Source organism: Notolepis coatsorum, assembly GCF_963971535.1.
Source record: "Notolepis coatsorum genome assembly, chromosome: 2".
In the NCBI taxonomy this organism is placed as follows: Eukaryota; Metazoa; Chordata; class Actinopteri; order Aulopiformes; family Paralepididae; genus Notolepis; species Notolepis coatsorum.
This window is the reverse complement of record NC_140166.1, coordinates 149,153,725-149,171,862: the sequence shown is the minus strand read 5'-3', so window position 1 is coordinate 149,171,862 and position 18,138 is coordinate 149,153,725. Positions and strand designations below refer to the sequence as shown.

Here is an 18,138-nt window from a genome sequence, read left to right as displayed (position 1 = left end):
GAATGTGTGATTTGTGTTTATGGCCACTCTTGTGCTAAAGAGTGGCCATAAACACAAATCGCGTCTATGCCAAATACAACGCAGTTCGGTTTCCGGGTTCCTCTGATTGGCCACTAAGCCCACGTGACCGCTCACTGGCACGCCCCCCCTTATCGCCCGCTGCCGCAATGTGAAGCGGAAGAGCCAGCGAGGCGAGGCGGTGGTTTCAGCAGCAGCGGCCGTATTCTTCCGAGGCGGCTCGTTCTTATTAATCCCTAATGTCATGTATGTTGTGTATGTCATAAATGTCGATATGAATTGAAAATGGGGGACCCTGATGTAAACAAGACCAACGTCTTTCTCTGGTCTGCATCCCCTTAACAATTGTGTGTATTGCGCCGTACTGTATTGTACCCATTCTGCAATCTGTTAAATAAAGTTTTCATTCATTAATTTCTCCCCCACTACTCTAACACTAAATAGATAAAGTACAACAACGCCAGACTCAAGAAACTGTGTTCCGCTTGGATGTGTTCTCATAAACAATGTTTGTTTACACTGCACACGACACTCGAGGCTGCATGGGTGTAATCTCTCCTCTAGCTATATCAAAGAGGTTGCGTTCAGGAATCGACGTTGTGATGTCCTTTCTTGCGGTGAATTCCTGCCTGAACAGACGGAGATGCTGTATTGCGTGGGGCTTTTAGAGGGAGATCCGTAGGACATCACAACGTCGATTCCTGAACGCAACCTCTTTGATATAGCTAGAGAGATTACACCCATGCAGACTCGAGTGTCGTGTGCAGTGTAAACAAACATTGTTTATGTCTGAGAACACATCCAAGCGGAACACAGTTTCTTGAGTCTGGCGTTGTTGTACTTTATCTATTTAGTGTTACTTTTGGGAGTAGTGGGGGAGAAATTAATGAATGAAAACTTTATTTAACAGATTGCAGAATGGGTACAATACAGTACGGCGCAATACACACAACTGAGTGAAGAAGACGGCCGCTGCTGCTGAAACCATAGATATATATGGCTGAAACAACCGCCTTGCGTCGTCTCGCTGGCTCTTCCGCTTCACAGCGTGCCAGCGCGCGGTCACGTGGGCTTAGTGGCCAATCAGAGGAACCCGGAAACCGAACTGCGTTGTATTTGGCATAGACGCCTCCTGCGTCCAATTCAGAATTTAAAATGATCATTTGTCCCCCATTTTGGATGACACAATGGCTGCTATGTGTCGATACACAAGAAATAAAACAAAATGTCCATCGTATTACTGGATCTTGTAAACAAATCACAGCTGAACAGTAATATCATGCTTTTCCAGTGTTTTACCTACTCGTATCACTGCACAGAAATGAGGCATTTTTGGAAAGTGGTTACCAATGGTTACAGGCAGCCATGTTGGAAGAAAGAGAACTATACAAGCATTCTGGATAAGGCTTGTATTGCAGCCGGAGGAGCTGCAGCATAACCTAGAATGGATCGGTATAGTGCCAGATGATAGACAATGTCAAACTTGAAAATAACAGAAATTATTTTTTGCATTTTGAGATAAATCCATTGGGTGGTTTTTGTGCATTGCTACTAGTACTGTATAATATTTAATAGTATAATAATTATCTATTTCTTTCTTTCTTATCCATTTGCAACAGCTGTATGGAAAACGAAAGACAATGAGGGGACAACAGTGCTGGGGAGATAAGACACTAATCAACCCGGTTTCTCCATCACTTTATAACTGAAGTCATCACTTTAACTGACCTTTCAATACAGGTATTGCACTGTTTTCAAAAGAGAGTGAATGTGACTAATTCACCCCCTTCTCGCACGACATCGATGTGTTACGTTTAGGGCTGTACCGAATAGTTTGAAGCTTCATTCATAACGTTGACATTCGAATTCAAAATCCCAATTTATTTTATTATTATTATTTTTGTTATGTATTCATTCTGTTTACCAATGGGGGTTTTCTTCACAGTTGCAGATAAAGATTAGGCTACACTAATATTATAGTATATGACTCGTAATAAAAATAAAAATAAAACATTTATCTTAAATGATGTAGCCTATCTGCATCTGCTTGGCGCTCCATCAAGACGTCGCCATCACTTTCATACCAACCGTGCCCTTATTGGATTATTCATGTTGACGAAACTGACAAGTTATATTCATTAAAGAAAGTTGATTTAATAAAAAAAAGACTCACTTTGAATCACTTTATTCAAAGAGGATATTTATAAAAAATAAAATAAAAAAAATTAAGACAGACATTCGAAGCTTCATTCGAAAACTTCAATAGAAGCTTCAAATGTAAAAAAATAAATAAAAGACATTCGGTACAGCCCTAGTTTACAGTAGTGGTTACATCATAGCCGTTTTTCGTGTTCCACCCTCTGTCCAACGCAATGTATTTCCCCCATTGCCCATTTCTAAATCGTCTCGTTTAAACAAATAAAGCATTAACATTTGCATGGTGTACCTTTCTGTGCTTATTCATCCACAATCTATAGCTCAACATGAAAATATTCGCAATTAATCATAAAAAAAAGTCGCCAAATTTGATTTCAACCAGAAATGCTTAAACAATAATGTTAGTGATAGAAGGGAACTCATTTTGTGCAAAATTTGAAAGCTTTTCAATTTCCATGCCGCAGAATTGTTACAATAGCCGATAATCCATTTCCCCAATGATAAATCCCTATACGGGTGGAACAACCAGTGACGTCAGACTACACCTCCCTATAGTGCAAAAAACAGATCTCAAAAAATGGACCCCGGACCCTCAGAGCGTGGGTATGTCGGAGACACCATCTCCCCGGTGCCCAGGCTGGTCCGGGGGGCGAGTGGCGTTGGTGTACGTGGGCACACTGTACTTGGTCAGCACCGCCTTGAACTGCTCCAGCGTGGCGTCGGTTCGAACCCCCGTCGGGTCGAAGTGAGTCCGGCTCACGCGGAAGCCCGCCTCGGTCAGGTACTGGATGAACTTGTTCAACCTGCAGGGAGAGGGAGAGTGAAGGCAGGAAGTGGACGAGGAGAAGAGATGACTCAGAAACGGTTTCCCATAGAGATGCTTACCACAAATAGATTCGCCCAGACTGATAACAGTAATATTAATAGTACTGTGTTGAACTACAGCACTACTATTAGAACTACACCGGTCAAACTACTCCAACCACTAGGAACCTAGTAGCCGACTCCCACCTAAAAGGACAATATACTACCTTATGCATACCGCACCTTATGCCAATACTGTATACTTCATCAGATCATATATTTAGCATTTTTAGATTATATATTAGATTAGATTCATATTATTGAATTATTAGATTATATATTGCATATATTTAGCATTTAGTTTATTTTTTTAGATTATATTTAGATTATTGGATTATTAGATTATATATTGTAACTATATATTGTAGGGCAAATATAACAGAGGGCATACATACCCTCATCTCGCACTTTGTTGCCCATATGCACATGTCCAGAGTTAATTATATTGATTTGTTATATTGTTTACACTGCTTTTTATTCCATTTTATTTGTACTTCTCCACTGTACTATAATTATGTCACCTGTATCATGTCTTATACAAAGATCCCTAATGCAGTTTTACAATGCCCAAGTGCTCAAGAAAGCACACAAAATTATTGATGACCCCACACATGTCCTTCATGTGTGTTATCAACTAACCGGTTAATCGGCAGGTGACGTATGTTGCTCAGTAGTTGCTGATGTCTGCTCAGGAGGTTTGAGTGTTTGCTCAGACCGAAAAGAAATTAGAGGGAACATTGACCACGCCCCCATCCTTAAGTGTGTAATAGTGTGATAGTGTAATCATGTGAATAGTGCAGGGAGATCAGCTTTCATTGGTCTATGTTTGCGCCGCCCCCTACACGTAAACACCGCCCATCATGTAGGCTACTGTCCGTCAGCTGTCCTTTCTTTCCCACAGGCAGTGGATGATCTCTGTGCATGTTGTGTTTGGATACCGGTATAATCATAATCAATGGTAATAATAATTAGTTATATATTGTAGGCATATAGGTTTGTTTGCCCTGTGTGTGAGTGAGTGAGTGAGTGAGTGAGTGAGTGAGTGAGTGAGTGAGTGAGTGAGTGAGTGAGTGAGTGAGTGAGTGAGTGAGTGAGTGAGTGAGTGAGTGAGTGAGTGAGAGAGAGAGAGAGAGAGAGAGAGATAGACAGAGACAGAGAGAGAGACAGAGACAGAGACAGAGAGAGAGGGAGGAAACACATGGCTGCCGCCTGATGGAGGTTTGCGCTCTACTGAGCACAACTTTCTAGTTTTGTATGCACGTGTGACTGGTCTGCAAACATATGGCTCCTGCTGCCTCCATGTCTTCGGTTTTGTTTTGACTCGCAAATGTGTTTTGTGCAAATGTGTGTTGGCGCTGCTTCTGGCTGCTCGCCGTGCCCAGTGACTTTTGGATGGTGGTCAGGATTCCTTACATTAGCTCTGTCCGGACCAGGGCTTGACATTAGGTAACTTTTTGGCTCACCAGCCACTGTGGCTAGTGGTTTTCCAAAGTCACTAGCCACTCAAATTTTTCACCAGCCAAAAATCACACACACACAATCCAAATATCCAGTACATTTTTATAGTGTAAAGTTTGGCTACTTGAGACAGAGAGAGGAGAGAGAGAGAGAGAGAGAGAGGGACAGACAGAGAGGAGAGAGATAGAGACTTTCATTACACAAGTAAGCGTCCACTGCGTTCCGAGAGAGAGAGAGAGAGAGACTCTTCACTACGACTCTAAAACGGTGACGCTGCACGGTCTACCCGCCAAAGTGGCTGGTAAGAGTGACAGAGTTACACACCACTGCCGAATTCTACCCGCATTTGGCGGTTGGCGGCTGTTAACGTCAAGCCCTGGTCCGGACTATTTATGATGCGAGATAGCTGCAATGTAGTGTTTCCAAATATATACGTATATAAAAAATATATATACAGTATATATACTCATCTGAAACAATATCTGTAATAAAAAAACAATCCCTACTGTCTTTTTACTATTATGTACCCTACTACTATGCTACTATACTTATTCTACTACTAATATGTCTATACTACTATGCACTCAAGAGATGCACCCCTCCTAACTGGTTGTTCACAATTTGTAAGTGGATTTGGATAAAAGCGTTCAGGACTAAATGTAAATATTTCCATTTGTATCCATTTAATTTTCTTTTACTTTTATTGAACAAATGTTATTGCTAACCCTTTCACTGCCGCATTACCAAACGGTTAACCCTTTCACTGTGACAATACACATAAGGTTAACCCTTTCACTGTCACACAACAGCAGGTTAACCCTTTACTATCACACCCATCGGTAGTGTGATAGTAAAGGGTTAAACTTCTGTAGTGTGGCAGTGAAAGGGCTAATGTTGGAATTGCGATAGGATTGGTGACATTGGAGGAGGGGATGATATTTCCTGCGTGGTGGTGGGTGACTCACTTGGGCATGTTCATGCCCCGGATGCTGTGGCGGTGGATGCTGTAGTAGAAGGCCGGATGCTCCAGGGACGCCTCAGACTTCATCTTCTTCACCGGCACCACGTTACCAGACTCCTCCACGGTCTTCCTCTTCCCTGGACCATGTGACAAAAACACACGTTGTTCAACAAAACACCACAACCCAGGGCCGGAGGTTTTGGTTTCAACAGTCAATGAGGGGGAGGGGGGGTCTGGTCTGGGGGTCCTCCCCCCAAGAAATGATGAGGAAAACGCTTGCGTTTCCTGCATTCTGGTGTACTTTTATGAGAGGCGTACTTTTATTATTATTATTTCTATGTTTAGAAACATGATGTTTGACCCAAAACTATCAAGCGGTCTGGTGAAGGTCGGAGTGAAACATCACTGCTCCTGAACATTGCTAAAACCAAGGAGCTGATCGTGGATTTTAGGAGAACACAGCAGGGGACACACACACCACTGAGGATAAACGGGGCTACCGTGGACAGGGTGAGCAGCTTCAAGTACCTGGGGGTCCACATCTCAGAGGACCTGACATGGACAACACACATAGACTCAGTCGTAAAGAAGGCGAAGCAGCGCCTCTACCACTTGAGACAGTTAAGGAAGTTCAGAGTATCGGGAAGGATACTCCAGTCCTTCTACTCCGGAGCTGTAGAGAGCATCTTGACTGGAAACATCACTGCCTGGTATGGAAACAGCACGGCACAGGACAAGAAGGCCCTACAGAGAGTGGTGCGCTCAGCTGAGCGTACTACGGGTATTGCACTACCACCCCTGCAGGTCTTATATAACAAGAGGTGCAAATCCAGAGCCTGCAGAATAAGAAAAGACCCTCACCACCCCAACAACAGCTTGTTCAAGCTGCTGCGGTCAGGCAAACGCCTGGGAACACCAGCAACTAGGACAGAGACTTCGGCTCAGCTTCTTCCCCCAGGCCATCAGAATATTGAACACTGAACTCTCCACACATGAGCTCACACACAACACACACACTGTATACGCTCACACACTAAGCAGCCACTTTAGCATGAACACACACACACACACATGCTGCACACGCCCACACTCAACGGACACCATACAAAATGGAAAAGGTCACTTTAAAAAATAAGAACGGGAGAGGTTCTTGTATAGTAAACAGAAGGATATAGCAAGCTAGCATAAGGACACATAGTATAACTGTAGATTGTATAGTATGTATAGTAGTGTACATAAGACCCAGTGCCTCATCCGTAGCTAACTGTGTATGCACTATCGCAGGACCTTAGCATGTCTTACCATGCGCTTGTAAACTTTATGTATACACCTGTTATTATTATTACTTGTATTATTGCATCGTATTATTGCACAAATGTCCTATTCCTGTCTATTACTTGTGTTGCAGATCGCTGCAGGCATGACCCCCTGCATTTCACTGTATGCTTGTATGCCATGACAAATAAAACTCTTGACTTGACCAGGATGAAGGCAGGAAAGAGAAGGTTCTAGTCCAATACTAGTCTTAGTCTGCCCTCTGCTGGTAGAAAGAAGCTATTGACTAAAGGTGGTTTTAAAACAAAGCAACAGAATGCCCAATTATAATCGAGAGAAAGGCTGTTACTGTATCTCCCTTGTTAGCAGAAACAATTAAATAACAACACCCTTCTTAAAGAGACAGTACACTTTGGTGTAACGTTCATAATTATTTACATTAGGTACGTATATCACATATTTAAAGAGCCATATATATATAAAAGGAACACGCCGACATTATGGGAAATATAGCTGGTACATATATTTTTTTGATCCACTTTTTCTCCCCATTTTCTATTTTTCTCCCATCCCAATTTCGGATATCCAATTCTTCCCTCCCCTGTCTTGAACGTTGCTAGACTATGCCTCCCACAGGTCGGTTGTAGTGAGGACAGAAGCCTTGGATCACGTGTCCCCTCCGGTACACGAGGAGGCAGCCTGTCGCATCTGTTCACCGCAGCAGCTCGAACTCTGTGGCGCTGCCCCCGTCACTTCCTGCTTCCGTCGCACCGGCGTCACCAAACCGACCTGTAGGAGTCGCTGTCCACAAGATCAAATCCCCACCCACCGGCTTTCCCACCCTCTAACACTTGCCAATTGTGTTAGTATGAGCGACCGGCCAGCCGGTAGCAACGCCGAGAGCTGGGCTCGAACCCAGCGTCTCCTGCGTTAGTGGCGAGCGCCTTGCCCACTGCGCCAATCAGCCGCCCATAGCTGGTACATATTGAAGTGGTCTGTTCTCAGCTGCCCTCACACTGTTAGACACATAGGTCTATATGGATGGGTGTTGAGTGATGCTGGTAATTTGGCAGAACCGCCCCCAAGGGGTTAAGTTGTTTGGTCCCCGTTTGGAGCGATCATGTGTGACTGAAAGAGAACTCAAGTGGAGCTTTGAACAAACTAGTGAGCAGGGGTGTAAAGTACTTGAGTAATTGTACTTCGTTAAGATTTGTACTTTACTCAAGTATTATTAGGTTTGTATACTTGTAATTTTACTCAATTACATTTCCGAGAAAAAACCCATACTTTTTACTCCTTACATTTAAAATGCAGACCTACAAAGTACAAATCTCGAAGGTCCAACTATTTTAATTAGTATATTTGTTTCTCTGGCCGAACTAACGTTAACGGTATTAATCCTGCGGCCGCACTTTATTTAAAAACAGCCAATCAAATCCCCATCAATGAAAAATGAATCTGCCCATACCCATGCTGATTGGTCCTTGTGCAAGACTAGAAAGAAGAGGTCTTTGATTAAACACCTGCTATCAGAAGAATAGACAATCAGAAAAAAAGTTTAAACTTTTTAGTACATAAGTACATTTAAAAGTAGAAACTTTTTTACTTTTACTCAAGTGTGTTTTTAGCCAGATACTCTGACTTTTACTTGAGTATGATTTTGAGACGGTACCCATACTTTCACTTAAGTATCATTTCTGGGTACTTTTTACACCCTTGCTAGTGAGTCACCGAAAGCAAACACCATACGCTCTGTCCGATGATGATGATGTATGGAGTGCAATGCATGCCACACCAAATGAAAACTTGAAAACTACAAAAAATATATAAAATAACTAAATCAAATCAAATTTATTTTGTAAAGCCCGAAATCACAAGGTAATGTCCCCATGGGCTGGACATGTCTTCTTTAACACATTCCCCGACATCCACGCTGTACAGCGTTATTGCCCGCCATGCGTCGTCTGCCAGACCACGCTGTACAGCGATATTGAGATCAATATTTAATTTTTTCACCATGGCATTCATAATTCATATATCACTCCGGCGCTGCAGCTGGACCCTACGGCTCAATACCGCCGCCTGGTGGATGGTCGGGCAAGTTACACTCAAACAACAGGAAGTGGGAGGTGTGCGTCGATTAAATTCATCCGGCCATCAGACATTGTTGCAAGGCTCCCGACAGATACTATAGTACATATGGATCGCTTTATAAACTTAATAATAGATATGATTTCGGCGTTTATTGTGACATACAACCCGGAAATGGACCTAGGCGATCGACATCCTATACTTGGGATATTTCACCGCCAGTCTCTTTGACGCACGGTAAGAGGACGCTAACGTTATTTTCAGCCCAATTGTTTATTCATTTCACTGCAAACCATCTGATCAATATATCACCCATACTACATAAAGCATTTACTGACGATCACGGAATTATAAACACCCCCCCCCCCCTTTCCTCCGCGCATGATGATGCATAACGTATACGATCATATACAGTTGCATTTTTTAATATAGCGTGTATTGGGAATAAACGGCAATCGATAATCTATATATCGTTTAGGCCTATAACTCACGTTCTAGGAATTACTGCAGAAAACGATAACATATTTATATTCTAGAAGGTATTTTTGTATGAATGTTTGAATGAAAAAGTATAACATTCCTACATCCTGAACGATAGATAATCGATGTTGAATGGGCCATAGTAATGTCAATTTAGCAATACAATTTAAAAAGTTATAGCCCTGCAAAGAAGGTGAACATCTCCATAGGCTTACAGTGGTGGCAGACTGGCTATATTGATGGATATAAGTTATGGCAGGGAATGTGTTAAACAAGTCAAGAAGAAACATCACAATAAATCAAGAACAAAAACCCACTGTGAAATCCTAAATAAATGTAAAATAAATAAATGCAACACTCCCAGACATACCCCACGCGAAGGTAAGGAAAAACTCACTAAAAACCTAGCAATAGGAAAAAAGCACCACAGGCGACGTGGAGGAGAGAGACCTTAGACGGGCCGTTCAAGGGGGGATCCCCCTACTCAGATGTCGGTGATAATAGTGTTGCTATGGATGATCGATGGGTGGAAAATAAAAAAGGCGAATAGTTGGTATGTACCGGTATGTACATATACGTGTAATAAAACACAAATATGTACATGCAATAGCAACTGGGGTACATAAGAACATTTTTGAAAGATTTAAATAGAATAGAGCTAAGAACAACAACAACTAAAATAACAAAAGAAGAAGACCGGTTTCGGGGGTCTAGAGTGCCAGAACGCGTCAATACTTTGGGCAGCCGAAGAGTGCTTCCGCGTTGCCCCGATTGGCCGACGCCCGCCTACCCCCGTTTCGCCCTACGCCAGTAACGCGTGCATGCGGTTCCCATCAACACATAGGTTAATAGGTGAATTTTACATTGACGCGATTCCGCCAACACATGGGTAATATTAATATAATATTAAGGTTTTGCTATGCATAGAATAACAGAACAGATTGACAGGTGGTGAGAAAGCACTGGGCATTTATTTAAAAAACACACATACCCTAACCACATAACAGATATTTAAAAGGTAATTAACAGGCATGTTCTGCAACATATATCCACTCTTGAAGTGGTGGAGAGAATAAAGGTTAGCATATGAATAGTAATCTCTGGTTAGAAACGAATAATGGATGTGATTAACCAGGGCGGCGTATTAACCTGGGGGAGCCTCATGCGCATGCGCGGCGTAGCACGCAAACGAGCACCTGAACGAGTGTAGAGCTGGTATTAACGAAGGAGGGCACTGGCCAATCGCGGCAACGCAGAAGCACTCTTTGGCTGCCCAAAGTATTCACGCTGCCAGAACGGCAAACAACCCAGAGGGGCGGGTCCAGCAGAGCTGTGCTGTGGTTGGCTGAGGTGTTTAACCATGCATCAATGTCAACAGAACCACGCCCATCATTCTGGCATGGAGGTCTCACCTGATTGGTCAGTGCTGCTGGACTCCTCAACCTTCTGTAAGGTCTTGATGACAACCCCACATTCCACTGTGCAGGAAGGAAAACAAAGAGCATTGGTTTCAGACCACAAAGATCCTGTCTTTTCGTTATCTTAGGTAAAGTGCTCACATACAGTACCAGTGTTTCTCCTTCAATTTTTAAACAGAGTAGAGATCGGATCAAGATAAGTTACCGGGTTTCGGATATCGGATAAGATAGACTTTATTGTCCCAAAGGAAATTTGTCTTGGACAGTATCTGCTGTTAAAAAATACAAATAACAGTGTATACAAACAGTACATACACAGACTGTCACCAGTCCACATGCATACATACAAACCTACAGTACAGTACATGCAGACTACAATCAACTAACAAAATGCACTGCCCACCGTACAAGACACCTGTAGTCATCATAATAGTGTACATATGTACAAGACACCTGTAGTCATCATAATAGTGTCCACATGTAGTCATCACAATAGTGTACATATGTACAAGACACCTGTAGTCATCATAATAGTGTACACCTGTAGTCATCATAATAGTGTACATATGTACAAGACACCTGTAGTCATCATAATAGTGTCCACATGTAGTCATCATAATAGTGTCCACATGTAGTCATCATAACAGTGTACACATGTGCAGTAGGAATAAAGCAGTCTCATCAACATAGAATCACCATAAAGTGTACATGAGTACAGATTAAAAACAGCATTACAGGGGTCAGGCTCTGGCTAGCTTTATTAAAAGCAGTGTTACAGGAGTTAGACTCTGGCTAGCTTGATTAGAAGCAGTGTTACAGGGGGTAGGCTCTGGCTGGCTAGCCATTTAGGGCTTTGATGGATCCATTACTTTTACTGAGGAGTACAGATTTAGACCATTAGCTCGGGACGACGGGACGATATGCTTGGGGTGTATAATCCATTTTACTTAAGAGATATCTAATGTGCAGAAAATTAGGTCACTTGATTTCTGACATGATTTTAGCGTTGGGCAAATTCTCCCGATAGCGATGGAGAAAACACTTGTATAGATCTAGTTTTGGTCTCGTGCACATTGTGAACACACACGCGTGCACGCACACGGCCTTGCCTTGGTTGGTGAGGGAGGAGGAGCCGGGGACGAAGGACTTCAGGGTGGTGCACTCTGACTCACAGAGCAGGGCCTTCACCAGCGGCTGGATGTCCTCCATGCTGTGCTGCACCGCTGCAAACAACATACCCCTCAGGAAACCAGTGTTAAACAGAGGACCAGACCTGGAGAGAGACAGACAGAGAGGAGAGACAGAGAGGAGAGATAGAGATAGACAGAGAGAGAGAGAGCGAGACAGACCGAGAGAGATATATAGATAGAGATGGAGATAAAGAGAGAGAAGAGACATACAGAGAGATACAGAGAGAGAAGAGAAACATACAGAGAGAGACAGAGAGAGACAGACAGATAAGATAGAGATAGAGAGAAGAGATAGAGACAGAGGGAGGAGATAGAGAGAGGATAGAGGAGAGAGAGAGAGAGATATCTGTAAAGCATTCCCGGTAACTGGAGAAAGGTATTCCCGTAACCTATGGGTAACCGAGAATACCTTGAGGTACCAGGAATAACATGCCTAGGTATTCTTGGTTACCTAAATAGGTATTCCCGTTACGGTAACTTTAGATATTTATATGTATTCCGATGACTTGTGAAAAGGAGAGGTTACCAGGAATACCATTACCATATAGGTATTCACGGTAACATATGTATTCCAGCAGTAATTAATTAATTGAAGCCAACACATCATGGAGGCCCAGGCCGTTAGCTACAAGCTAACAACACATCATGGAGGCCCAGGCCGTTAGCTACAAGCTACACACACACCCCCCTACATGTGACCCCCCCCTACATGTGCCCCCCCCCTACATGTGACCCCCCCCCCCCTACATGTGACCCCCCCTACATGTGACCCCCCATCAGGGATATATATGCACAATGTATAGTAATGTTTTTTTTTTGTAAGTGCTTTTTTTATTTCCATGTCAGTTGTTAATGTGTTTGTATGAGTCTTTTGTATGTTTTGTATGATGTTACGAAAAAGAAAAAAGACAAATCTTGGATGTTGCATATTATGCTGTGGAAAGATGTCTTGTGAATATTGGAAAGATGTGCAAAAATATCAATAATAAAAAATAAAATGTTTTAGCCTGGTATGAGACTGATATCCAGCACCAGTGTGGGCACAGCCCTTGTGGGTGGCGTTTAAGAGGGACAGTATTGGTTACTCTACCATAACGGCCCCAGTTCCACCGCCGTCTTGCCAGGCATGCTCCCATTACAGGCGCACGGCAGCTGCCTGTACAAGTTGTCTGAAAAAGAGAGAAGAAGAGAGCATTTATAATTTTTTTTCTTTTTTAATAAATTATAAATGTTATTAAAAAATTTATTAACACAATACTTCACTACCAGCTTTCATGGGCGTGCACGTTTGGATGAAATAATGCGATTATCGTGGACAATAATGTGAATTGCGATTGTTCAAGAGGTTTATTCATCACATACATACACAAGACATAGTGAAATAAAGGTGGCCATGCCTGCTTCGATTGTGCAAAAAAATACAAATAATAATAGAATAAAATAGAAATATAGAATAGAAATAAAATAGATGTGATAAAAATACTAAGATAAAATACAAAAGGCAATGAGTCCTATGTACACTACTATACAATATACAGTTACCCTATGATAAAAGATTGTGATATAATAAATAAATGGTGTCATGAGTTTACTTGCTTGGTTATCAAGGAAGACAGTGCAGCTTTTTAAACTTTTCTCTCTCTTTCCACCACTAAATAGCTCAAGCCAATAAATAACTCGGCATTAGTTGTAAGTTAACTAGTAAAATAGGGTAACTTCAGAGATTTTTTGTCTTTAGTATTTTACCAATTGAGACCTTGCACGAAACGTTTGGGTAGTTCTCTTTCTTCCATCATGGCCACCTGTAACCATTGGGAACCACTTTTGAAAGAAAACTCCTAACTCCTAATTTCTGTGCAGTGGTAGAGAAGGTAAAACATGATATTCCTGTTCCACTGTGACTTGTTTACAAGATCCAGTAATAAGACACCTCATTTGTTCAATTTTGGTTGGTATATTTCTCATACATTAACACATAACAACCGTTGTTTCTTCCAACATGGGAGGGAAAACGGGCCCTCAGAACATTCTGTGAAAGGCCTCTATTGCAGTATTACTGCAGGTCTGGATGGAGGACCTGAGGCTCAGTTAGCCATAGTGGTGGGGGAAAATATCGGTAGTAGTATCGCGATACTGTATCGATACAAGGACGCCAAGTATCGATATTTTATTATTATTATTATAAAAAGTTTAAATTTTTTGTAAGGAAGTTGCATTGTTCATGTCAATACCTGTAATAGTACAGTAGTCCACACACACACTCAGTTAAGTTGGAATATGACTAATACACACTCAGTTAAGTTGGAATATGACTAATACAAACAGTTCAGTTTGTCAGGTACATGCAACACAGATTACAGTGTTGACATCCGTCTGCTTGAGAAAATACCATTTGCTGCAATAAAAAATGATTGAAGTGAGATGAACAGACTGAAACTACAAAAAAAATTGCTTTTCATTTATCTATTTATTTAACTGTATTAAACAATATAAAACGAATTGGCCATAATTGACTGAGCAAACTAATGCTTACTGCTGTAACCTACTAATAACACTTAAGTAAATCTGAAGATTATTATATAGCAGACAGATGCCTTGGAGGATAAGTCATGGACAACTGTAGCGTGTGCTTGTTTATACATAACCCCTTTCATGACTGTGATGCTTGAATACAGGGGCAGGGCTTGCATCACAGTCATGAAAGAGGCTAGTTTATAGAGCTGGTGGTATGACTTGCTGGCTGAAATACGGACGAGGGAATGAATGAATGAATGAAAACTTTATTAACAGATTGCAGAATGGGTACAATACAGTACAGCTCAATACACACAATTGTTAAGGGGATGCAGACCAGAGAAAGACGTTTGTCTTGTTTACATCAGGGTCCCCCATTTTCAATTCATAGTGCTAGGTAGCGGGGCTATATTACTTTTAACATGTGCTTAAACCCAGTGTTCTCGACAATGGAGTATGGTCGCAGATCTGCTGCTATAAAAACACATATGGCGTTTGTTATTGCGTTGGCCCGGTCTGAATTAATAGCGAGATGCTTCTTGAATGCAACAGGGAGCTGGGTTTGCACTAGCATATGTTTCTTCCGTGTACCAGTGATATTCACATTCGGGTGATGCCGTTTCAAATGAGTGATAAAGTTTGCAATAAAGTTTAACAATGACATGGCTCTGGCTCGTCAGTTAGTATTGACTCGCCATACTAAAGCTAATATGCTATGCTGAATTACAGCTCTTGTTCAGTGTAGCTGCGCGCTGCGTGGAATAAACAAACAACATCCGGTTAGTTGTGCACGTTATATTAGGGCCGGGGGGATTTAAGTTACGCAAAAAAAGGTTCCATACCGTTGCAATCGCTCGGTGCACAGCGCGTACTGTACCGGAGGACCACATTGAGGCGGTACAGTACGTATCCGCGTACCGTTACACCCCTAGTTCCAAGTCACGATTATTTAAGTGTCTCTCGTCTTGACACTTCCGACACGCTGCCCGGGATCAGCAGGAATTGAACAGGCAACCTCCGGATTACCAGACGACTGCTCTACCTCCTGAGCCACTGTCGCCCCCCCCCCCCCCCCCCATCGGAGTAGGTTTACAGCTCCCATGCATTATCATGTAATAATATATATATTCTTTTTAAACACACATCCTAGAAAAAAAAATCTGGTCCAATATTTATGGCTTAAAACCAATCTCCGACAATTAGTTACACTTTAAATGGAAAAATTCAATTTCTTGATTCAGATTTTTTTTTATTATGGATGAACAAAAGTTTCAATGCAAATGGTTGATTTTAATGTCAAGGACTTTTTAAGCACCTTGTTAAAAAATGGGCTGTTTAAGGAATTCTAGGCCTAGACTTCTTTTGGTAAAAAGAAATCAAGCACTTTAAGCACCTTGTGCGAACCCTGTTAATATTACGCTTGGGAATCTCCTGGTGACCTAAAACTAAGAGGTAATGACTATTTCTGAGACTTCATTAGACTTCAGCATGATTTGTGTTTGTTTTTCCACACGGTTGTAGTTTGTGAGTGAACTCCCCCAAGTTGTTTCCCCCCAAAAGGAGGCGTGGCCTGATCACAGAAATGGGTGGATGATAGGTGTGTAAAGGTACATGTATCCGTACCGAACCGTTTCAGTGTGTACCATACCGTACAGCTGTGTAGTGTAGGCTGTTTTTTTCACAATCTAATATAATTAATTATTATAATTTTTTTTACAAGTCGATTATTAATTTCAATATAGAATATTCATTGACAGCCCTACAAGTACAATTAGTTACTGCACACTATATCACCCCCGAGTGGAACATGGAAAGCCAAACTTTCCCCCACTGTACCGAAAACCCATACCGAGGTACGTACCGTACCGTGGTTTTTGTGTACCATTACACCCCTAGTGGATGATGGCCCGACGTATGCAGCCACTGCACAAGTCCTCTTTGTCGAGTTGAAACCATCTATAAACCCTACTCATTACTCAAAATAAAGGAATCAGAATCTCACCTTCCACCATGGTGCCCTGCTTGATGAAGACCCTCTCCTCGCACCACTGACAGTGGATGAGCTGGCGGAGCCTCCGGGTGGCGTCGTCGGCCTGCGTGGGGCCCCTGAGGACCCTCACCACCACCAGGACGAAGTGCTCCACCGCCACCGCCAGCAGGACCTCCATGCCTTTGTTACACCGCGCTGCCGCCCTGGTGGAAGAGGGGCGTACAGACAGACACACGTCATTACTAAGGCTGAGACCACTTATTGATTTATCGATTTCTTTGCATGTGTATTAAAAAAAATCTAAAATAAAAATCAAAAATTATTTCTTTAATACTTTATAGTTCTCCTCGAAGCACCCCAGCCGTTCCATGTATTTGTTAAATTCCACCACCAGCACACCTGATTCAACTTAACAAGCCCTTTATTAGTTGAATCGGGTGTGCTGGTGGTGGAATTTAACAAATACATGGAACGGCTGGGGTGCCTCGAGGAGAGGATTGGGAACCACTGCTTTATACTATACTAAAATACTAGGTCTTGTTGAATTGCAACTCAATATGCAGTGCACTCCTCCATCACATCCATAGACCACAGACTATAAAATTAGAAGGATCACTGTGATGGGAAAAGTGCAGAGAGACATTTCATCGGCGACTCAGTGCATGTGTGTGTGTGTGTTCCTGTGGGTCGCCCATCTCGCGCGTGTGTGTGTTAAAACTGCATGACAAATAAAGACTTCTAGTCTAACAATTATTATAGTTTTGAATGGGGAAATCTGTAACACTAAAGATGGCGCCAACGACAAAGAATTGCTGCAAAATAAACATAAATCTGTTGTTTAAATAATAATAAAAATATCGATATTTTTATAAAGTGGAGTCGTGGGGACAGCGCATTGGCAAGTAAAAAACAAAAACAAAACTCTATTCTTTTTATGTTCTGGCAACATATTTTGGCTAAATATGCCTTGTTTTATAAATGTGTATTGATAACATAGTGCTGTAATAACATGGTCTAATAAATATGCATGATCAAGTTCAACAACGTGTGGTTTTATTTTATTTTTTCCAATGATAAATCAAATCTATGACAATCCAGCTGGGGATTAACCCTTTCACTACCCCACTACATAAGGTTAACCCTTTCACTACCACACTACCAAATGGTTAACCTTTCACTACCACACTACAGAAGGTTAATCCTTTCACTACCACACTACCAAATGGTTAACCTTTCACTGCCACACTACAGGAGGTTAACCTTTCACTACCACACTACAGAAGGTTAATCCTTTCACTACCACACTACCAAATGGTTAACCTTTCACTACCACACTACAGAAGGTTAACACTTTCACTACCACACTACAGAAGGTTAACCCTTCACTACCACACTAGACGGTTAACCTCTCACTGCCACACTACAGAAGGTTAACCCTTTCACTACCACACTACAGAAGGTTAACCCTTTACTACCACACTACAGACCTTTAACCTTTCACTGCCACACTAAATGTAGATATGGTGTACATAAAAACCTTGGGGAAAAAAATTCGTGCTAAGAGTAAAAGCCTACCAGTTTGTATTCAATGTCTCTTTCAACCAAGAGAAGGAAAGTATAATTTAAGAGGGTTATGTATTCTTAAAACATGTAAACGGGTAAGAACTAATGAAAAAGCTAGATGTGTTTCAATTTTGGGAGTTAAATTATGGAATAGCCTTA

At 41.9% G+C, this 18,138-nt stretch overlaps 1 protein-coding gene across 2 annotated transcripts in view; it reads right to left on the bottom strand.

Annotated features, from left to right (window-relative positions):
• Window positions 1-944: 944 nt before the first annotated feature.
• trmt1l (tRNA methyltransferase 1-like) overlaps window positions 945-18,138 on the bottom strand; it is a gene marked incomplete at its 5' end in the record, with an annotated part of 58,450 nt that continues 41,256 nt past the window's right edge. For both annotated transcript variants that reach the window (XM_084307436.1, XM_084307437.1), the window contains 6 exons: window positions 945-2,978; window positions 5,463-5,595; window positions 10,717-10,782; window positions 11,832-11,995; window positions 13,003-13,081; window positions 16,429-16,619. In XM_084307436.1, coding sequence (XP_084163562.1) covers window positions 2,768-2,978; window positions 5,463-5,595; window positions 10,717-10,782; window positions 11,832-11,995; window positions 13,003-13,081; window positions 16,429-16,619 — 844 coding nt within the window. In that variant the 3' untranslated portion in view covers window positions 945-2,767. The remainder of the gene's footprint in view (window positions 2,979-5,462; window positions 5,596-10,716; window positions 10,783-11,831; window positions 11,996-13,002; window positions 13,082-16,428; window positions 16,620-18,138) is intronic.